We start from the raw sequence: 22,275 nt of genomic DNA, 5'->3' as shown, positions 1-22,275 counted from the left end.
GGTCTCCCTTACCCTCTGTTATTTTTCTTCATAGCTCTTATCTCCTAACATATCTATTTGTGGGCATGTTTTTTTTCTTTTTGGCTCCCTGCTGAATTGTCAATTCCTTAAAGACTAGGATTTGTGTCCAGTTGGGTCAGTCCTGTAGACCCCATGTCCGGCACATAGTTGCAGCTCACTTTTTGTTAAAAATGAACACATTGGAGGGCCTTTTGTGGGAGACCAGAGGAAGAGTTATTGTAACGACACTTAATGAGCACATACTATGGACTAAACTCTAACTAGATTAAGGTACAATTGGCTTTCTGTATCCACAGTTTCCACATACACGATTTCAACCAACCACGGATCAAAAAAATTGGGGGAAAAAATAGCTCCAGAAAGTTCCCCAAACCGAAACTTGAATTTGCTGTGTGTCCCAGCAACTATTTGCATAGCATTTACATTATATTTATAACTATTTACATAGCAATTACATTGTATTACATATTATAAGTAATCTAGAGATGATTTAAAATGTACAGGAGGATGAGCATAGGTTACATGAAAATACCCTGCAATTTTATATAGGGGACTTGAGCATCCCCGGATTGCGTTATCCAAGGGGGGGGTCCTGGAACCAATTCCCTCCGGATACCGAGGAACAACTGTGCTGTCATTATCCTCCAAACCATATGCAAAAATTGGCTACATATAACAGCCTTTAAAATAAACAAATAGAGGGCTTCCCTGGTGGCGCAGTGGTTGAGAGTCCGCCTGCCGATGCAGGGGACGCGGGTTCATGCCCCGGTCCGGGAAGATCCCACATGCCGCGGAGCGGCTGGGCCCGTGAGCCATGGCCGCTGAGCCTGCGCGTCTGGAGCCTGTGCTCCGCAACGGGAGAGGCCACAACAGTGAGAAGCCCGCGTACCGCAAAAAAATAGATAAATAAATAGAGAAGGAATGGGATGCTATAGAAAAATAAATTAAGTTAAAAAAAGGAATAGACCTGAATTGGGCTAGGGGAGGAGAAAGGGAGTGGTGGCAGGAGGTGCTGGCAAAGGCAAGAGGTGAAGTGTGGATGCAAGGAGAATTAACCTCAGGAGGGGCAAATTATCGGGGGTCACAAAAGTGAAGGATGAAGCCCAAAGAGCTTGGAGAGAATCAGCTATTCAACACACATTGACTGAGCACCATCTGTACGCCAGGAACCAGGAGCCAGCCTGTTTGCTGACACCTCCTGTCTCTTTCCCTCCCGAGTCTCTCCCTCACCTATCCCTGTTCCCCAGAGGGCTCAAGGGATGGCCCCAGAGAGGCGTGGCATTTCCAGGGAACACTTATAAGGTACTGAACTTAAAAGAATGTTCTGGGTGAAAAACGCAGATTATTTGAAAATACAGATTATTAATCTGAGTTGGGGGGGTGTTTCAGAGGGGACTGAGGGGGCTAGAGAGCAGGGTTGTCAGGTGCTTGGCAGGGAGCCGTGGGAGCAGGCCTGAGGTGAGGACATTCTCATGTCTTAAGTCCAGATGGCCTGGATCGCCAGGAGAGACCAGAAATTCATGTAGTTCAGATAGGAAAAGAAACCTGGGGGAAGGAAGAGAGCAAAGGGGGTGAGGCGCAGAGTTCACCAGCCCCAGCCTGACCCCAGTCCTTTCTCCAAGCCCAGCTATACCTCCTATCATGTCCCCAAATGCATGTCTAAACCCAAACTCAGCCCCAGCCCCTAAACTGTCCCCAAACCCAGCACCACTCTCTACACTGTCCCCAACCCATTCCCAAATTCAAACCCGACCCCGCCCCTACATCCAGCTCTAGGCCTATCCCCAGTCCCATCTCCCTACTCAACCCAGTCCTCCCAGTCCATAGTCCCCTTCCCATCCCAAACCATATCCCACCCTGTCCCCATCTGCATCCTTGAACGCATGCCCAAACCCCAAACCCAACCCCACCCCAGCCCAGACCAGTTATCAGGAAGAGGAAGACGCCGATCCATGCCAGGTAGAAGCTGCACCCCAGCTTGTAGGTCATGCCTTCTTGCAGGAACTCATGGGCCTGCATCAGGTAGAAGAGGATACCCAATATCATGCTGGCTCCTGTATGAGCACAGGTGTCAGGAGGCCGGGCATCAGGGGTGTGAGGACCCCTGCCCATAGTTGTGTGGCTGCCAGGGTCTTGTTCCTTACTTTCCCACTTGCTTTTACCTCCATGAACCTCTGCTCACAGGCAGGAAAACAGGCTCCTGACAATGTCTTGGTGGAGGAGATTGGGAGGGCAAGACTTGGTGTTTAACCAGGCAATGTTGATGTCTAAAACCACAGGCTTTTGGGCTTCCCTGGTGGCGCAGTGGTTGAGAGTCCGCCTGCCGATGCAGGGGACACGGGTTCGTGCCCCGGTCCGGGAAGATCCCACATGCCGCAGAGCGGCTGGGCCCGTGAGCCATGGCCGCTGAGCCTGCGCGTCTGGAGCCTGTGCTCCGCAACGGGAGAGGCCACAACAGTGAGAGGCCTGCGTACCGCAAAAAATAAAAAATAAAAAAATAAAACCACAGGCTTTGGAGCTAACAGACTGCGACTCTTGTCCCGTTTCTGTATCCCACCTTAGGGCAGCCTCTTTATCCCACCTTAGGGCAGTCACTCCATCTCTCTGAGCCTCATTTCCCTCATCTGTAAAGTGGGCATAATCGTAGAACCCATCTCCTTGGGCTGTCTTGAGGAGTTATTGAGATTGGCACATTCCCTGGCACACAGTGTGTCCTCAAGAATTGAGATTATTGGGAATTCCCTGCTGGTCCAGTGGTTAGGGCTCCGTGCTTCCACTGCAGGGGGCACAGTTTCGATCCCTGGTCGGGGAAATAAGATCGTGCATGCCGTGCAGTGCAGCCAAAAAAAAAAAAAAAATTGAGATCATCATCACTATATTGGGTCTTTAATTCTGGGCTTCTGAAGCAGTGGCAAGAGACTTAGTCATTCTGGATATTTTAATTTTATTTTGAAATAACATGAATTAAAGATAATTTGTGAAAAGGAAAAGACTCATTTTTTCCCCTCTCAGGTAACGGAGTACTGGGTAATTTTTTCTTTGTTATTGCAAAATAATATAGGAGGTGTTTTCCATTTCATTAAAAGGGGGAATGGGCAGAAATGTTTCTTTTTTTTTTGGCCATGCCACGCGGCATGCGGGATCTTAGTTCCTCGACCAGGGATCGAACCCGTGCCCCCTGCCCTGGAAGCATGGAGTCTTAACCACTGGACTGCCGGGGAAGTCCCAGAAATGATTTTCTTATAGAAAAAATGTCCTATTTTAGGTGACATATAACAGGGGTGTTTTCTACACTTTGTACCTTATGTTTAAACAATTGGGAAGATTTACTAGACAAACTGGATAAATACCATTTACTAACAAGAAAACAGGAAGTTGAGTGTTCTCTCTTCTTGGACTTACTATCACTCTCCAAGAATGCTCTTTTTTTTTTTTTTGCGGTATGCGGGCCTCTGTTGTGGCCTCTCCCGTTGCGGAGCACAGGCTCCAGACGCGCAGGCTCAGCGGCCATGGCTCACGGGCCCAGCCGCTCCACGGCATGTGGGATCTTCCCGGACCGGGGCACGAACCCGTGTCCCCTGCATCGGCAGGCGGACTCTCAACCACTGCGCCACCAGGGAAGCCCAAGAATGTTCTTCTGATGTAACTGAAAGTTGTGAACAATTATTACAAGAGACAGGAACACAATATCCTGCATTTCCAAATTAAATTGCCTCCCTTTTTCTAAAAAGTGTAATTTGGCATGCAAATGAAAAACTAGACTATCGTTTTTTGAGTTATTTGGAAGGGAGTGGGAGTACTATCAAGGTAAGGATGTGTGCAGAGTTAAATAGCTACCATCACGTACTGACATTTTCTAATTCAATCCTCACTACCTCTCACTTGGTAGGAAATTTTATTATCCCCATCCTACAGATGAGAAAACTGTGGCTCAGAAACATTAAGTAGCTTGAACAAAATCACAGAGCTGGTGCTGGTGGTGAGATAGGACGTGGGATGGGGTTAGAACTGAACATGGGGTTGAGTGTTGGGTAGTTGGAGTCTGAGTGATGGACATTAAGGTTGAGGCATGAGTTTAGGGGATGGGCATGGGTCGTGGTTGGGGATGAGGATGGATTGGAGATGGGTAAGAAGATGCGGTTGGGAATGCGCTGGGTTGAGTTTGAGAGTGAGATCCGCAGGGGATAAGGATGTGGTTGCAGTTGAGGTTGGGGATTAAGAAGAAGATGGGATCAGAGATGGATTGGGGTTGAGTCTGAGGTTGAGATCCATAGTCGATAGGGGTGGGTTGCATTTGGAATGAGTCTCGAGGAGGGTCAGGCGTGGAGTTGGGCGTTGAGGTTTGTAAAGGGGTTGGAGATGGTAATGGGGATGGTTTGGAGATTGGAAAGAAGATAAACTTGGAATGGGGGTGGGGATGGAGATGGACATCACAGAAGGGAATGTGAATGAGTTTGAGATTTGTTGATGATGGAGATGGGAGGTGAAGTGGAGGCTGGTATTGGGGCTGGAGATGGGGCTGGATTGGAAGTTGATCTTTTTTACTGGGATGGGTTGGAGACTTGGAGGGAGATAGGCTTGGGCTTGGGGATGAAGGTCAGGATGGGGATGGGATCGAGGTACTCCTTGACTTGGTTCCTCAGGGAAGGATCTCAGTGCCGTGCCTGTGAGGAGACTCATGATGACGTTGGAGAGGTCCAGCACGGGCATGTTGGAACTGGTGGAGAAGGTGATGTTTATGAGGATGACGCAGAGGACGAAGCTGGCAATGCTGGCAATGAGGAGGAAGGCCCAGGCAAAGTCCAACAAATCTGGGGAAGGAAGAGAATCAGGAACGCCAAGATGGGCCCTCAGGCCCCGAGCACGGGGGAGAGGGTCTCCGGGGAGTCTGGGAGTATGCTTAAGCCCTCTCCCTTGAACATTCTTCATCCCCCTTTTAAGAAAATTGAAACTGGGCTCTAGAGAAGGGATCTTGAGGCAGATGCCTTTGGCACTGAGGGTACATCCCCCAGGTCAGTAAGGACAGGTTGTTGGGGTGGGCAGTGACAAGTGGGGTGGGCATTGAGAAACCGACTTGATGTGATGAGGACAGATTCCTTGGGGTGAAAAAGCCTCATGATAGTGAATAAGATGCTAAGGTTGTGAGGACGGCTCGCATGTGGGTGAGAACGAGCATAGGGCAGTGAGGATGGTTCTGAGGCAGCGAGGACCCTTCCGGGGAGAAGGGAGGACCAACCCAGGGGAGGCAGAAAGGGGTCTCTGGAACAAAGAGGAAAGAGGAGTCCCAGGAATGGTGAGTATAAGGCAGGCCTTACAAGCATTCTGGTCGTACTCAGGCAGGCAGGAGATGTCAGAGCACCGCACGAAGAAGATGGTATCGATGGGGATGGTCTGGGAGCCAGCAGGGTCCCCAGGGGGCGCCAGTGGCACCTGGAAGTGGATCCAGGGCTGGCCCAGACAGATGAGGCCGACGATGACCAAGCCGGCCAGGCTCAGCCCCAGGCTCATCTGGCGACTGATCTTCTTGGCCTCATGCAGCAGCCGCCAGCCCATGGGCAGCTGGGAATGGCTGAGTCTACGCGTCTCCAGAGACCTGCAGCAGATTGCCCACCACCAGGGTCAGCACCGAGTCCAGCCAGCCAGCCCAGGTCCAACTGTCAGAGTCCCACCCAGTCTAACTTTCAGACTCTATCTTCCCTATGTCCATTCTCCATTCCCTGTATCCGCCAGGTCCTACCTCTAGGACACGCTCACCCAGATACAGCCTCTAGGCTCCCTGGCCTCCAGATCTAGCTTCCAGGCCCTGCCACCCCCAGATGCAGTCTCTAGGTTGAATCATAGGTCCAGCCTCTATGCCGAGCCCCACCCAGGGCCAGCCTTCAGGTCCAGCTTTCAAGCCCTGCCACGCCTAAGTCCAACCTCTAGCCTCATATACTGACCGTGCTTCTGGTCCCTAACTTTTGCCTGTTGCCCCTCCCCCAGGATTCTGGCCCCAAATCTGGCCTACCCCGTGGACTCCTGCCTCTTACCTGCCAGGACTGCTCTCAATGGAGCTGCCTGATGGTAAGCTGTGAATGCTGCTTTCTGGAGGATGTTGGTTGATTTGGGAGCCGTCCAAAGTGTCTTTGATACTCTCCTGGGAGGTCCAGATAATTGATTCGACGCTTTTGACGCTGGCCTCGGGGCTGTGAGTAATTGATGGGGGGACATCGACTCTGGCCCGGTTTGGTGACTTGGAGCTTTGAAGACTTGAGTGGAAACTCTGGGTCGTTGGCTGGATACTAATTTGACTATTGTAGGTAACTGATTTTACTTTGGTCAGGGGGGTGCGAGCAGTTAATGAAGGGTTTTGGTTACTGAAGCGGCGAGTTTGGAAAACTGGTGGAACACCTCGGGTATGGAAACAGCGACTGTAGGTAATGGATGGTGTGTCTTGGATACTGACCCGGCGACCCTGAACATTGGGCAGCGGCTCTTGGATACTGACCCGGCGACCCTGAACATTGGGCTGAGAGTCTTGGGGACTGATCCGGGGCCTGAAGGTAGTTGACGGAGGGTCTTGGGTCTCGCCTTGGGTGTTGCTGGGAGCTACTGGAAGGGACTCTGGCTGAGAGCTCTGCTGGCCAGATTGGGACCTCTGGGCCATGTGGAGATGAGGGACAAGGCCAGTCCCCAGATGCACTCAACAACCTGCCAACTGCCTCATCCCCTCTTTCCAGGCATTTCCATGGCCACCTGGAAGTCCATTGGTCTCTCCGGGGCTCAGGCTCTGTCCCTTGGGGTTTGAATCTCTCTGTCCCCTCTTCTGTGTTTCTTGGTCTCTCCTGCTGTCCTAAGGCAGTCCTCAGGGCTTCAGTCTGGCCTGGCCTGGGGGCAGGGGGCAGGTTCCATGACAGTTGGAGGAGTTCCAGGAGGTTGGGACGTTGGCCATGGACTCATATTCCACCCTAGCCCCATGTGAGAGATATGGGGGCTTGGGCTGGGTCAGGGTGGGCTCAGTGTAGGGTCTTGGTGGGGTCAGGACTGGGTCAAGAAGGGGTTATGGCTGGGTCAGAGAGGTAGAGGGAGAAGCATGAATCAGAGCATGAACTCAGGGTGTAGAGGCCCCAAGGTAGTCTCCTGGTGTGTGGGAGGGACCCTGTGAAGTCCAGCGTAGCTGGAGGTAAGTGAGCAGTGCGGGGTCAGGGTCCCTGCCAGCTGGAAGGTTGGCAGATCACAGCCCTTGGTGAATGTCGGGTGCACCACCCGTGTTCACTCTTTTGGCGCCATGGGTCTTGGCCTCGTGAACACACTTTGGAACCTGTGTCATAGTCGTCTGTGTCCTGGGCTGGGATATGTGACAGGGATACAGGGATGGAGATAAGGGGATGGTGTTGGGAGTGGAGATGGAGCTGGGCTTGGCGGAATAGGGAGCAGAAGATGAGGTTGGAGACAAAACAAGTTGGTTTGGGTTTAGGATGGGTAGTGGGTGGGAGAGGAGATGTGCATTAGGGTTAGAGATGGGAATGGAGTTGTGTTCAGGGTTTAGGACAGGGAGAATATTGGGGATGGCACGGGGCTGTGGATGGTGCTGGGATGGGACAGGAAACAGAGATGGGGATGAAATTGGGATTGCGGTTTGGGTGGGGATGGGAAGATGGCTGTGGGTGGAAGGGGATTGAGAACGGGGTAAAAGGCAAGGTTAGGGTGGGGGTGGAGACGTGGCTGTGTTCGAAGATGGAGACTAGGATGCAACAGAGTGATGCAGGCAGAGCCAGGCCTCCAGAACTCTATTCTTTCCCAGCGGATCAAGCCTCTTCCTGGGAGGAGGACCGCAAGTTTGTCCTGCGGGGCTGGTGTCTTGTCTTCAACATCCTGGCGACCCTGATGCTGCTCAGCGTGTTGGATGGGCGTATGGTCTACCTGCAGGGCTCCTACACTGGCTACCTGGGCCTCTGGACCAGCTGCGGGAAGCACAAGTGCGCCAGCCTGGGCCAAGTCACCGGTCAGTAGGAGCCTGGGCAGGCTTTGGGATGCTCTGGGGGCGGAGTGGTCTCTGGAGATGATCAGGGGAGAGAATCTCTGGGGGAGTCTCTTTGGGTGTTCCTGGTTGGGGGGGGCGGATCTTTAGAATTCTTGAGAGGGTCTCTGGAGATTCTCTGAAGGCCTTAGGAGGGAGCTTCCTGGAGTTATATGTGGGCTTATGAGGAAACAGGACTGTCATTGCTCATGGGAAGATGGGCGTTACACTTGGCCAAAACCCAATCTGCCTCATGACTAGATAGCTAGACACCATCATTCTCTCTCTCACTCTTTTGAAAATGGTGGGGTTTTTTTTTTTTAAGATAACAAGAGCCTTCCAGCTCCTCCAGAAACATTTTGCCTCCTTGTAGGTCTCCGCGTTTCCAGCGCTTTTGAGCATTGCCACAGAGGCAGCCCAGGCCCTGGAGCCAGAGCTCCGGGTTTGAATCCTGGCTCAGACACGTGGTAGCTGGGTGACCTTGGGCATATTCCTTCACCGCTGTGTGCCTCAGTCTCCTCATTTCTATAATGTCAGTGATAGTAGTACCAATTCATGGGCTGTCTGAGGAATACGTTAAAACACATAAAGGAATTAGAAGAGTGCCTGGCACATAGTAAGTGCTACACCCAGATTTCTTATTATTATTATAAGGATCCGCCACCCCACCAGCCGGTGTACCTACCTTCATTTCAGATCTCAAATAAGTGCTCATAAAACTTCCAGAATATTGTGTGGTATTAATCTTATTTATTTATTCTGAGTATCTCTTTCTCTCATACCTCTCAAACTCAAGCTGGTTTCAAGTTATGGAAAAGTCTGCAGGCATAAATTGTCCCTGCTTTGGGATCCAGGTGCTCAAAAGGTATCTGTCTCTTGCCATCTCTCCTTGAAGGATTTTTTGTGTTGGGCCCTCAGGCAAGCTGTGCTCATACAGTGGCAGTGGGGCTCTCAGCAGCTCCCGGGGCCCATTTTTTTCCTGTAAGCAACGATGAAGAAAAGAGAATAAGTTTTCTCCTGTGGCCCTCACACAGAGGTCTCAGGATTAGCTCCGATGGGATCAGATTAACTACCCTGGGATTTCTCACTCCTCCCTGAATCATTTGCTGTGGTCAGGAGGACGTCATGTTGTGTTTGCCTGGGTCTGAATCACATGCTTTTCTTAAAGAGTCAACGGAGGGGGTCATTTCTGTCAGAATCCCAAGGACAGAGGGTGGGCAGAGAGTTCCTCCGAACAATATCAAGTTGCTCTTGCCAGAAGAATGGGACTGGATGCTGGGTGGGCAAAAGCAACTGGGCACAATTTCCCCCTCTATTCACAGTACTTTCTTTGAGCATGATTCCTCTTGGGGGATATATTCCCAAGAGCAGAATAGCAGTGCTTCAAAAGGGCTGATGAAATTCTGTAAGGCTTTGATATACGCTCCCCATACGGAAGTCAGGATTCTCATGACAAGCAGCAGAAGCCAATTCAAGCTGGTTTGAGCAGAAAATAGATTTACACAGGATATTGCGGAGCTTATAGACTCTCTGTGAGGCCAGGGAACTGGGCTCCAGGGACTGAGTGATCAGGACTGGCTGACTGGTCACACACACCGGAGCTTGACGTGTGGAACCCAGTCTCTCCAGGCCTGGACTCCACTGGGGAACCTCTTTCTCTGCTGCCCCAGGACCCTGGAGGTAGTTGCAGCCGCCCCGACTAGAATAGATTTCACGACTATTTCTCCCGGCTGCGGATCCAAGTTTAGCGTGGCTCTATTTTATTGGTGGAACCTGGTCGCATGCTGAGGTCCTAGCAGTAAGAGGCTGGTTTCCTTGCTGGGAAGTGTGGATACAAACATTGGGAAATTCCCCAAACATAGGACTGGTGTTCAAAGGTGCTGGGAAGACAAAAAAGAATGGTGAATATTCATTACATTCCTCATTTGTTCTAAAATGTTAACTCTGTGTGACTTTATTTGATTTTACTTTAATTTATTTTATTTTACTTTTTGGCTGCACCACGCGGCTTTTGGGATCTTAGTTCCCCCACCAGGGACTGAACCCTGGGCCCTTGGCGGTGAAAGCGCAGAATCCTAAGCACTGGACCGCCAGGGAAATCCCTCTGTGTGATTTAAAATTTTTTCCTTATTTTAAAATTTTAATATTTAAAATTTAAATTTTCCTTCTTTTTAAAATTTAAAAAAGTGACTTTTATTTTATTTGAACAGGTAATATATTTACGTGGTTCAACATTTTAAAAAATGCAAACGTCTCCCTCTCATTTTTGTCCCCCGTCCCTCCCAGTTGCCCTTCCTGGGGGCAACCGATGTCACTAAGCCATTTTAAGCCCTTGTGTGTTCTGCTGGTCATATTCTCTGCATATATGAGAAAATGGCTGTGGTTATATACACATCAGAATATATATACATACACACACATATGTAGGTATGTATTTATTTATATATCATTTAAAAAGCACACATGGCAGTACTACAGTTCTCTTTTAAAGGTAAATCACCATGTATCGAATGCTAAGAATATACAAAGCTTTGTGGTTGGCATAAGAAATAACAAATAGGTTGTGAAGGTTTTAATTATGTTTTAGGTGCAGAAATTTAGGATTTTTATGTAGTCTAAATTCTCCACCTTTGCCGAACATTCAATTATGGTTTTGTGTGTGTGTGTGTGTGTGTGTGTGTGTTTTAGGGTTTGACTGTGATGTTGGTGGGTGGTATTCAGGCAGTACTGAATCCTGTGCTCCTTGCCAGGAGCCTACAGAAGGGACCTGAATTAGTCATAAGTCTTTGGATCACAGGTGGTAGAAACTCTAACTTGAACTAGCTTGAGTGAAGGAATTTACAGGCTCACCTAAGTGAAAAAGTATGGGGGTAGAAACGCTTTCAGATATGGCTGCGTTCAGCGGTCCAAGTGACCGCATCAGACATTACTGTCTGTCTGTTTCTTGGTTACTTACTTGAGTGGGCTTCATTCTCAAGGCTCCATATAGTGGCAAGGCAGGATCCAGTCAGGAAAAAACAATCATTCTAGGTGCTTCAGAGGGAAGTAAATATAGGGAATTGGTTTCATGGGTAATAGAAGAGCTGAGAAGCCGAGTAGGAATGGTGAGGCAAATCAGGGATTAGCAACTCAGGAAGCTGCCAGGCCCCTACGCCAGAAGAACAAAGGGAAGAAGTAGTATTACTGGAGCCTGGAAGTTGGAGCCATCTGGAAGGCATAGACTCATGCTGAGATTTGCTTAGAGGTGGCTACAATCACAGAAGAAATGCATCGATGGCTGAAGACACCAACTGAGGCAGAGAGAGAGGAGGATAAATACCCAGGCTTGTCCCATCCCCCTAGAGCCAGTCTTTTGCCAGTGCCTCCCATGAGCCAAACAGAGATAAGTCAGTGAGCAAAGGAGGCTGGGAAATGTAGTCCTTGTAATGTAGAACAGAGAAGGGTGGGGAATGAACCTGAAAGCAGACAGAAGAATGACTGGCAGAACTGCTAACAGCTCAGCCCTCAGGTCCGGCAGGAAAAAAGAGTGCAGAAATTTCCTGCAAAAGTCCTGTGTGACTGGCTCACAAGGTACCTACCCCCAAACCAAGCGTGGTGACTAGAGCGATGCAACGTACTGACTGGATTTTAACTGGGACTCCAAGTGAGGAACGGCAGGAAGGCGAAATGCATGGTGCGGAGGTAAGCTGCAAATGGCCGTCCCTTCTGACCAAACTACAGAGTGGGCTTGTCTCTGGGATGACAAGAGCCAGGGACTTGAGTGTCATCTCAACTCTCTTTCTCTCCTCCTCTTGTCTGCTTTTTCTTCTTAGTTTTACTCTCTCAGTTCTCCTGTCACCTAGGAGCTTGGGTCCAAGGCTCAGGCAGCTCCAAGTTCATAATCCTCTTGATCAGAGAAGAAAGAGCTGGTCCCTGACAGCTTCAGTTAGAAAAAGTCCCCAGGAAGAGCTTGATTGGTTGGCTTTGGTCATGTGCCCATGTTTGAGCCAATCACCACTGTCTGGGTCATGGGGCACTGTGATTGGCTCAGCCAGAGTCACATGACTACCTCTGTAGCCCCAGAGGGCAGGGTATGTCATGAAAAACTCTCAACCAGGATTATGTGATTGATCCTGAGAGCACTATTGCTATTTTGTAATATGTGCAGTTTGCCAGAAACAAAGCAAATGGAGTCTTAGCTCATTTGGCTGAAATAGTCTTGCACTGCTCAAAAGTAGGCAAAGTAGGAAAGGGCTAAAAGGGAGAAATGTAATTCTCAGAAGGAGCCGAAACTCTTGTCATACTGAAATGCAAATTGGATAAATATCGATTTTAAACCGAGTGTGATTACGTCTTTTAGGTACTTTGGTTTTAGAGTATTTGGAAATTTTCTTGTGTGTACATCTGTGTGTGTGCTCTGGGGGATGTCAGGAGGGTGATTTGGAGAATGTCTGTGAGGGGCTCTAGGGTGTGAATGGGGGTGACATTGAGATACCTGGGGAGGTCTGGGGGTGTGAGTGGGGTCATTAGGGAAACTTGGGGTAAGAGTGGGAGACAAGTAGCGTGACTTTAGAGGTGATTAAAGTGACTAAGAGTGCTATTGGGAGTGCCTGGGATTGGTATGGAAGGTTATTAATGTAATTTGCTGTGGGACATCGTTTGGGAGTATGAATAACTTTAGGGGTGACTGTGGGGATGACTCTAGAAATAATAGAGATGATTCTGTGGGGTGAACTTGAGGATGTGAGTGGGGGTGACTCAAGGGCCCTCTGTGGGGTGACCTTGGAGGTATGTGTGGAGTTGATCATGAGAGTGTCTAGGATTGACTTTGGGGTAAGAGAGGGTGATTTGGCACAACTTTGAGGGTGCAAGTGGGGATGACTTTTTTAAGAATTGACATATAGTTGACTAAGTTTCAGGTGTACAACATAGTGATTCACAATCTTTAAAGAAAGTGGGTTTTTAAAGACTTTGGGTTAACTTTATGGGTACGCGGGGTGGACTTTGTGAGAGTGGGAGTCATTTTGGGGTTTCACGGAGGTGACTTTGGCGAGGGCAGTGGGGGTGATTTCGAGGATGTCTGTAGCTAAAGTTTGGGGGTGTCTGTTGGGGATGTTGCTCAGGGCTGTGAGTGGGGATGAGTTGGGAGGATGACCCTGGGCACTTCCCCCTCTCCTTCCAGTTCTCATCCACATGAGCATGGGCTTCATGATCCTGGCCCTGACCCTGTGTCTGGTCCTCCTCCTGGCCATGGGCTTCTCCTTCCGGCCAGTGTTCCGCCGCCTTAACAAGGCGGACCTCATCTTCAGTTCCCTCAGCTTTTGCATCGGTAAGTGTTTCCCTGGGGGAAGGGATGCCCTCCCTACCTCAGCATCTCTCCCCGGGGCTCTCTTTCTGGCTTTGTGTGTCTCAGAGTTTCTGTCCTGCTGGGTCTCTGTCTTTGAATGCCTCTTGGGCTCTCCGTCCCACCCTCCCTGTGTGTTTCTCAGTTCTATATCCTTCTCAGTCGGGGTGAGGGTGCTGGGCCTCTCACTCTCTTCCTGGTTCCCACTCTTTCTTTCCGCCCCCTCCTGGTATCTTTCTGTCTTGTGTGTGTGTTTGCGCGCGCGCGCCCTTGTCACGGAGGGTGGGAGAGGATGTGTCTCTTTTCTCTTTCTGGGGGCCTCGGGGTCCCTGTCCAGCCTCGTGTCCATCTCTGGCCCCACCCCCAGTGCAGGGGTCCTGGTTGTCCTCAGCCTGACGCTCTTTGTAGCCAACTGCGAGACGCTCCAACCGAGGCCACAGGTATCCTACCTGGCGACCACCTACCTGTGCTGGGGCGCCGGCGCCGTGACGCTGGGGGCCGGTGAGGGCAGGGCCTCGGGAGGAAGGGGTTGGGGTCTCGGCAGGGCAGGGGGCGGAACCCGGGGAGAATACCAGGCAGGGCTTCTGGCCAGATTGGGGCGGACCCCCGGGGAGGTCAGCCTCGAGGGACAGGGCGGGGCCTAGGGCGGGGTTCGGAGTCCACCAGCCCATCTGGCCCCCACCCCCAGGAGCCCTGAGCTACTTAAACTACGTGGGCATGTGGGGCAAAAGGGGGCCCTCCATGGAGCAGCGGCTGAGCCACCGCCGGTGCGTCTCGCAGCAGAGCACCCTGAAGTCCATGTCCGAACAGCAGCGGTCAGACCCAGACTCCAAGAGCACCGAGGAAGAGCCCAGTTCACTTCCTCCCCAAGAACCCCCGTCTAAGCCTCTCTAAGCAATTGCACCCGAGCTTCTCAGGGCACTGACGCCTCACCGCCGCCAGGTGCCGGGCCCACCCATTTCATCTTGGCCACGCGCCCGAGACTAGACTTCTCTGAAGGTCCCACTCCCTAAGAACCCTCCGAGAACGGGTGACAAAGCCCCACCCCTCGAGCCAGGGCCCTCCTTTTGCGGCTCGCTTCCCGCTCGGTTCGGCTCCTCACCCTGCCCCCACCCCGGAAGTCCAACACCACCCCCTCCAGTTCTGCACTCCGCCTGTGCTGTGCGGCCTGTTGGTGTGGCCCCGCCCCCGAGCCTAGCTAGGCCCCGCCCCCAGGTGTCCAGCCCTCGCTGGCCGCGGCCCGAAGCCGCACTTCATCATAGGAATTCCTACCTCTCCGAGGGCCAGCAGCGCCCCAGGATGTCCAGTCTTGACCCGGGCCGACACGACACTGCCTAGCCTTTGATGTAGCCACGCTCCTCGGCGGAACAGACCCCTCCCCAGGGAGGTGTGGCTTGCAATTATACCCCCCGCCCCTTCCTGGCTTCCCTGCCACAATAAAACGTGGGCCCTATCTCTCAGAGTCCGAGCCTCCGTTTCGTGCTCTACGCCAGGGCAGAGTGAGGCTCAGAGTTCTTGCCTTGTCCTTTGGGGTCTGATCCTTTCTCTGCCTCTTTGACCACACCTGCCTCTGATCCTTCCTTTCCCCTCTGATCATAACTGCACATCTCCCGCCGAGAGAGACCGGGAGGGCTGGGGAGGCTCTAGTCTGGGCCGGATGGGTCCCGAGTTCCCAGGTGTCTAGCGTCTGGAAGGCCAAATGACACCAGGAGTTGATGCATATTCGATTTTACTGGGGGTAGGGGACAGGGCGGGGGCGTTCAGGGGTTGTCAGCCATGGTCTTCTTGATCCAATCCACATACAAAATCACTTTGGTGTAGACGGAGGGCTTATTGGGGGCACCACACGGGATGTGGCCCCATGACGTGATTCCCTGAAACATACCCTCGCAGATCAGCGGGCCCCCTGAGTCACCCTACAGCACAAGGGGGAGGGGGAGAGTGTGAGAGAGGTTAGCTGGGCCTGGGGGGCTCCAGCACTTGGACCTGGGTGCACAGATCCAGACAGCGACTCCTCATCTCTGGGGAAAGAGACAATTGTCTCCAGAGTCCACCCCCAGAACATCAGCGGGGATTCCAACAGAGGGGACAGTGGCTCGAGTCCTGCCAATGGGGATGGGACCTCAGGGTCCAGTTTCTTCCCCGGGGTTGGGGGGGGGTTGGATCCAGGAGGAGGATGGTCCCTGCAGACAGATCAGTGGGGAGGACCCATCTATAGGACACTCCCACCCTCAGGGCTCATGTCAGATGTCACCTCTCCGGAGAAGCTTTCTCTGAGTGGACAGTAAGCTTGCGTTAGAGGAGCAGGTGAACTATTATTATGTGCAGGAGGGAGATACGCAGGATACCGGGATGGGGATACAGGAAGGAAAGGGGGCAGAGAGCTACAGCTGGGAAGCTATGGAGACAGATGCCTGCTTATCTCTGAACCCCAGTCCAGAATCTGAGTCCCCTCCCCCAGCACTTCAAGACTCCGGGGGACAGGCTGGCTCACCACGCAGGTGTCCTTGCCGCCCTCCAGGTGTCCAGCACACAGCATGAACTCTGTCACCTTCTCGGGGTGGGCACTGGCACACACCTCATTGGACAGGACAGTAAGGTCCACACACTGGAGATCATCTGGGTAAATGACTACAGGCCAGGGAGAAACACGGCTGTGGCCAGACCCCACCCCCTAAGCCCTCCTTCCCCAGACTCCGGAGTCCAGGTCCCCAGCCCCCTCCTCCCTTACACCCAGGTGCCCGGGCTCCAGGCTGCACAGTGTGGCCCTGGCATACACTTATCTGGTTCGATGCTGCCCCAGCCAGAGGCATAGCAGGTGCTCTCCAGTTGGGGTTCCTTGGTGGGCAGCTCCAGGACCTGCACATCCTCTGTGATCTGGACGGGCCCCTCCAGGCGCAGCAGCATGAGGTCATGGCTGTAGTCCTCCCCTGGGGGGAGGGTGTCATTCTTCAGGAGGCTCAGGTTGAAATCGGGGTGTGGAAAGTCCTTACTGACATGGGCAAACTGGGCTGTGTCTTCGTCCTCAAACAGGTTGTGGCGACCCAGCCAGAGCTGGTAATTGCTGGTGAAGGAGAGGGTGGAGACGATGAGAATGAGACAGGAGGCAGAAAGGGAGGGCATGAGGAAGGGTCCAAAATGAGAAAGAGAAACAGGAAGAGGGGGAGAGAGGGAGAGAGAGAGAGAGAGACCGAGGGAAGATACAGAGTCACAGAAAACAAAGAGACTGCGAGTAAATAGATGAAAGAAGGTGACAATGTCACAGACAGAGACAGACTGAAATGGAGTAAAAGAAGAGCTTAGAACAGTAGAGAGGGTGGGAAAGATGGAGGGGAGACAGTGAGATAGAGGGAGCACATAGGAGACACGAGGAGGAAGAGACAGAGACCGTGAAGAACAGACTAAACAAAGAGGAAGGGAGGGAAAACACAGAACGAGGCAGGAGAGTGAGAAACGGACCAAATGAGGAAGAGAGGAGAAAGGAAGGAGAGAGAATAAGGAATAGAGGCAGAGGAGGCAAAGGGGTGAGAGGGAGAGAGAGAAAACGGAACAGGAGGGGGATGGGGAGGGGGCAGGGGGGGATGGGGAGGGGCGGGGCGGGGCGGGGCGACCAGCTCAGCCGCAGCTGGGGCTGCGAGGCTGGTTCCCCAGCAGGCGGGTGGCCTGGCCCCCAGCCCAAGGTCGGCGTCCCCTTTCTGCCCCAGCTCCCTCTCTCCTCTTCTCCTTCCTCCTCCTTCCTCCTTCCCTCCACTGCCCCCACCCAGTTCCAGCTGACACTAGACCTTCTCTGTGTCCCCCTGGAGTGGATGATTGGCCTGGAGGGAGGGGCTGCCCAGGGATGGATAATCGCTTCCATTTCTCTGGGGTGGAGGTGTGCTCGGTAGTGATGGGAGAGGGAGTGAGGCAGAGACCCAGAGAGACAGAGAGACAGGGCAGAGAGATGGAGGATGAGACATAGGTGACCGAGATGGCAGCAGGGACTTGAGATGGACAGAGAGGGAGAGACACAGAGAAATGGAGACAGAAGAGAGAGGGAGAGAGACACCAATCATAGTCACACAGAGAGACCCACAGCAGAGCCAGTTACTGAGACACACACAGAGATAGGACAGAGGCAGACATAGAAAGAGAGACTACAGGACAGACCCAAGAGACCCAGGCAACCATGGAGAGGGCTTCCCTGGGGTCATCCAGTCCCAGCCCTGTCCCTCTCCTTGTGACCCTGGACCACAAACCTCCCCTCTCTGCCTCAGGTCCCCCAGCCTCCCCTGAGGTTATCCGAGGGGACAGTGCTGGCCGCTTAATCCTGTGTGTGCCCCCCTCTCCAGATCCCCTGCCCCTACTCACTCGCTCATGCAGTGAGCAGCTGTGAGCACCCACTGGGGGTCCACCAGGACACCTCCACACTGGAAGCTGCTGAAATGGTACAGAGCCACCTGCCAGGGCTGGGAATGCTTCTTACACTCATGGCCTCCTATGATCCGGGACTGGATAAGGGGCACAGCACCTGTGGATGGGGGTGCTGGGTCAGGTCGGGTGGAGTTAGCAATGGGGCTAAGAGACTGGGCTAGTTGAGGGAGCTGAGCTGTGTGATTGGAGGTTCATGGGGGTAGAGGACCAGAGCTGGGGGTCTGAACATGGGCCAGGGGTGTTGGGAAGGGCCTGGAACTCTGGAGCCATCCCTGGGCTTGTGGGTTGGTGGCTGGTCCTGGGTGTGGAGGCTATGCTGAGTGCAGAGCTGACCCCCGGGATTAGGGTAGGGAACAGCAAGACAGCATCTGGAGCAGGTATCTGGTGAGGGGGTTGGGAGATTTGGGTTCTTGGACTGCGGGACAGGAGGCTATGGGTTCTGAGAGGGGAAACCAAGGATAGAGGCACCAAGAGACGAGGTCAGAGGCTGCAGGAGGAAGGATTTGGAGGATTAAGGGGCTCTCAGGCTGATGAAATGGTTAGGGCTTGGGTTGAGCTTTTGGGGCTTCTGGAAAGAATGCAGATCTGGGCAATTAGGTTAGAAGGGCCAAGAAGAGCATCTGGGGAATTTGGGGGCTCCTGGATTGGGGCTGGGAGATTTGGGAGAATTTGGGGGTCCAGATCAAAGAATGAATGAAAGGATTAGGCTGGGAAAGGGGTCCTGTGGTCTAGGAATGGCATTCTAACAAGAGTGAGGGCCCCGGGACCAGGTTGGGGTCAGACTGCGAGGGAGCTCAGGAGAAGGGAGAGTGGAATAACAGTCATTCTGGGATCGGGTGATTCTCATGGGGTTTGGGTTCATGGTCTGAGGCTACTGCAGGGATCTGGGGTTTTCTTGGGAGCAGTGCCAGGACAGGAATGGACGAGGAGGCATATCAGGGGCCAAACAGCTGTGGGAACACAGAACTCACTTGACGTGGGGTTTTAGAATCAGATGTTGGGGTACCTAGGGCAGGACAGCTGGGCTGGGAAGGTACGTGTTGGGATCCTGGTGGGCGGGTTCCCAGAAAACCAGAGCTGCACAGGAGGGATTCTGGTTGGTAAAGAGCTGGAGCTTGGGGAAGGATGGAAATTCTCCAAGGAAAGGAGCATGTGATCGTGGGTTCGGGATAATTTTCCTGGGGGGAAAAGGCTGGGGCTGTGGGATGCGGGTTCTGGAGCAAAGAGGTGAGGAAGTGACCTTTGCAGAACCCACCCCTGGTACCAGATGGGAGGCCTACCTAGTCACAGACCAGAAAGTCTGTTTTTGAAGAAGCATAGGTGTCTAGTGAAATTTGGGGTCCTGGGGGGATGGCGGGGGACCAGATGTCAGGACTGAAGGAGCTAGTTGAGAGCTGACAGCTGGATGGGGAAAATCACCAGGGTGTGGTAGGATTTGGGGCCTCAAGAGCTGGACCGCTGGGCCATAGAGAACTAGGGATAGGAGGGGGTGATTAGGGTCCCAGAATCTGATGGGTTTGGGGGGCTCCTTGGAAGAGAGAGACAGAGATGGCCCAGAGATGGCCCAGAGATGGCCTTTAGTAAAGTGGATGGGGGCAGGGATCTGAGCGGGCAAGAGGAGAAAAGTCTGATTATTCCCGAGGGAGCAGGGACCTAGTGCAAGCAAGGTGACACTGAGGAGGGGTCAGGTTGGATTTTAGGGTGGGACTGGGAGAGATAAGAGAGAGAGGCTGGTGTCCTGGACTGGGCTAGACTGGGTCGCAGGGGTGCAGGCTGCAGTGCCATGTGGGAGGGCAAGGAGTAATGGAGCGGGGCCGGGGGGCAGCATGAGAATCGGGGCCCAACCGCCCTCCCACATCTTCCCCACTGTCTCACCAGTCCCTGCCAGGGACAGGGCAAGGCACAGAGCCGGGAAGTACATGATGACAGAGGTGTCCAGGGGCAGGCAGGCGGTGAGCTTGGAGCCGGGGAGCCTCCCCGAGGAGACTTTTAAAGCCCTCATTGCCCCGGGGCCCCACCCCTGCCCTGCTGGCACCCAGATGCTAGCCAAGGCCCTGCCCCTGCTTCCTGGGGGCCGGACAACCCTCTCCCACACCCAGAGCTTGTGGAAGGGGCGGGAGAGGGAACAGCTGTTGCTCTGCAGGCCCTCGGTTGCACTGGAAGCGTTCCTGGGGCCTGAAGCCAGACAGGGCAGGGCCTGGAGCTCCTGAGACCTTGCTCTTGGGGACAGAGCCAGTGAGGGGAGGTGGAGGTGGGGCAGGTGGGAGCAGAAACGGCAAAGGTGGAAGAACCATTGACCTTCAACACAAAACCCCATCTACCTTAACCCCAAGTAAGGCTATGTACCCCCAAGACCCATTATACCCTCAAATACCAGCAGTGGGGCTCTGATTCCTTTCTCCCTGCACCACTTGTAGCCAAAGATACCAGCTTCTCAGCTTCTAGAACCCTCTGAAATGTAAGCCTTTGCTTTCAGAATGCCCTGACTCTTGCACTCCTAGATTTGGGGTCCAGGCCCCTAAATCTACTCTTCCTTTCATAATAAAATCTTAGGCACCCGTCACCCAATCCTAGCATCCCCAGATGCAGGAATATGAAGTTTCAACGGTTCCCAGTGTAAATTTCCTAGCATTTCAAAATCTAATGCCCCCCCTAAACAATGTTGGGCCGCAATACCCACCTCCTCCTTGTTCCCCAAATCTGGATTCTCAAGGTCATGTCCTCCAAAGTCCCAAAGAGAGTCACGAGATCGTCTCTGCAAATTCCAATCCACCCTCCCCTCCATAAACTGTTTAGGTCTCAAGAGCCAGGTTCCTGCACCTTGACGTTCAGTGACCTTGAAAAATCACATTTTGGGGGCCAGGAACTAGACTCCTGCAGCCTCAATGATAAACCCAATCCATTTCTAAGCTTTCCAACCCATTCTCCTGGCTCTTCAGTAAAATCAAAGCAGCTCATGGGGGCCCAGCCTCTGCTGTAGGTCAGGAACCTGCCTAAGGAAAGGAGAGTTTTTGCCTTTTCGCCATGGCGACCGGGAAGCCTAGATCTTGAAGAAAATGAAGTCATTCTTGAGCATCCAGTGTGTGCTGCATTCTTTCACTGGGGTCCAGAAACACATTGTGTCGCAGGGGACATCACCCCGGGACACAGTGCCCTGCAGGGCATCCCCACAGACCAGGGGTCCCCTGAAGTCGCTGCGCCATCGCGCTGGTGCAGGTTGTGCTCGCCTAAGCGCGCTCTCGTGGAGCTGTGCGGGCGAGTGGTTAGCCGCAAATGGAGTGAGGAGTGGACAGAAAGATCAAAGAGTGGGCGACTTTGGGTCCCCTGACCCTCTGGGAATCTGGAGATCCCATCAGCCTTTCCGCAAGACCCCGAAGCCAATAGTTTCAGCCTCTGCCTCTTAGAGACCAAGGTGCCAAAGTCATGCACACACCTGGAACTCAATCCCCAGGCTCCAGCTCTTTCCTCAGAATCCATGACTGTGAGATCCCTTAGACCGTCCCGCCACGGCCCCTCAGGACCCTAAGCCTTCATAGCGCGTTTGGCAGTGGGCTGCAGAGGGCACCCAGTGCGGGGAGATGAGGGAACCACCGCAGTTAAAGCATCTATGCTCGAAGAGGGCCACCTGCCATGTCTGGGAGTGGGGTGCCCACTCGTCACCACTCAGCACCTTGTCACTGTCATCCTGGGCCACTGAGAGAGGAGACAGAGGAAGATCCCCGAGGACAGAGTCCTCTCCCTTGCACCCTACACCTTCCTTGTACCCTGACCTCACTACACATTTTCCACCTGTTGCCTTTCCCCAACTTCTTAAGATGTCCCTCCTGTTGAAATTTAAGCACCGCCTTCTCTCTAGCTTTTACAACTGCTGCTTGTTTTCCCCAGAACTGTCCCTCTGCCCTCGGCCCCCAACTCGTTTGCTATAGGACTCCGGGAGAGAGAGGACAGGGAGAGGACCAGAGGGCAGGCACCTCTGGGATTGGGAGTAGAGACAAGGACAATGGATATAGGTCCAGACAGATGGTCACTTGGAACCAGCCATTCAAGTTCACCGAGCTGTCACAGACACCAAAAGGGTGTGGCCACTCAATCTGTGGGACACACATTCTTGGCCCCAGAGTCTGGACATCTCAGCCAAATGCAGTATCTTACAAGGACACAGATGTAGCCACACAAGGTCATGGGCAAACACACAGGCACAGCCAGTCTTCCTGAGGTCCTTAATAAGGGTACACAGGGAGAGACGCCGATACACACTCAGGTCCCAAAAGACTTGTCACCAACATGGGTCTATAGTATAGTGGTTAAATCTGAAGTGATAGAGTAAAAATCCTGGATCCAAACATATTATCTGTGAGACTTTGAGCAAACGGACTTTTCTGTGCCTCTATTTCCTCATCTGTATAATGGGATTGTTGTAAGAATTAAATGGGAAAGAGAGCACGAGAGAGAGAGAGAGAGAGAGAGAGAGTGTGTGTATGATGCCTGGCATATTGTAACTGCTTTAAAAATATCAGTTATT

At 52.7% G+C, this 22,275-nt stretch overlaps 3 protein-coding genes across 3 annotated transcripts; 1 reads left to right on the top strand and 2 right to left on the bottom strand.

Moving 5' to 3' along the window:
* Window positions 1-1,422: 1,422 nt before the first annotated feature.
* Window positions 1,423-7,715, bottom strand: ODF4 (outer dense fiber of sperm tails 4). Its single transcript, XM_089902212.1, has 5 exons — window positions 6,051-7,715; window positions 5,337-5,614; window positions 4,686-4,832; window positions 1,944-2,075; window positions 1,423-1,566 (listed from the first exon to the last, which is right to left on the bottom strand). Exons 1-5 carry the CDS (start codon window positions 6,665-6,667, stop codon window positions 1,499-1,501), a joined length of 1,242 nt encoding a protein of 413 aa, XP_089758338.1. The 5' UTR covers window positions 6,668-7,715; the 3' UTR covers window positions 1,423-1,498.
* LOC149744577 (uncharacterized) lies at window positions 6,003-14,227 on the top strand. The gene is given in 5 exon segments (XM_089902218.1): window positions 6,003-8,005; window positions 13,182-13,328; window positions 13,681-13,703; window positions 13,705-13,844; window positions 14,032-14,227. Coding segments are annotated over 5 exon segments (915 nt in total). The 5' UTR covers window positions 6,003-7,596.
* Window positions 14,228-14,460: 233 nt separating this feature from the next.
* KLK1 (kallikrein 1) lies at window positions 14,461-19,770 on the bottom strand. Its single transcript, XM_030761333.2, has 5 exons — window positions 19,629-19,770; window positions 17,691-17,850; window positions 16,121-16,407; window positions 15,838-15,974; window positions 14,461-15,259 (listed from the first exon to the last, which is right to left on the bottom strand). Exons 1-5 carry the CDS (start codon window positions 19,753-19,755, stop codon window positions 15,104-15,106), a joined length of 867 nt encoding a protein of 288 aa, XP_030617193.2. The 5' UTR covers window positions 19,756-19,770; the 3' UTR covers window positions 14,461-15,103.
* Between the last annotated feature and the right edge of the window lie 2,505 nt (window positions 19,771-22,275).

Source organism: Delphinapterus leucas, chromosome 20, assembly GCF_059928025.1.
Source record: "Delphinapterus leucas isolate spDelLeu-1000000601 "Yukka" chromosome 20, BTC_Dleu_Yukka2, whole genome shotgun sequence".
NCBI lineage: Eukaryota > Metazoa > Chordata > Mammalia > Artiodactyla > Monodontidae > Delphinapterus > Delphinapterus leucas.
Note: the sequence above shows the minus strand (reverse complement) of the source record. Positions and strands in the feature narration are given on the sequence as shown.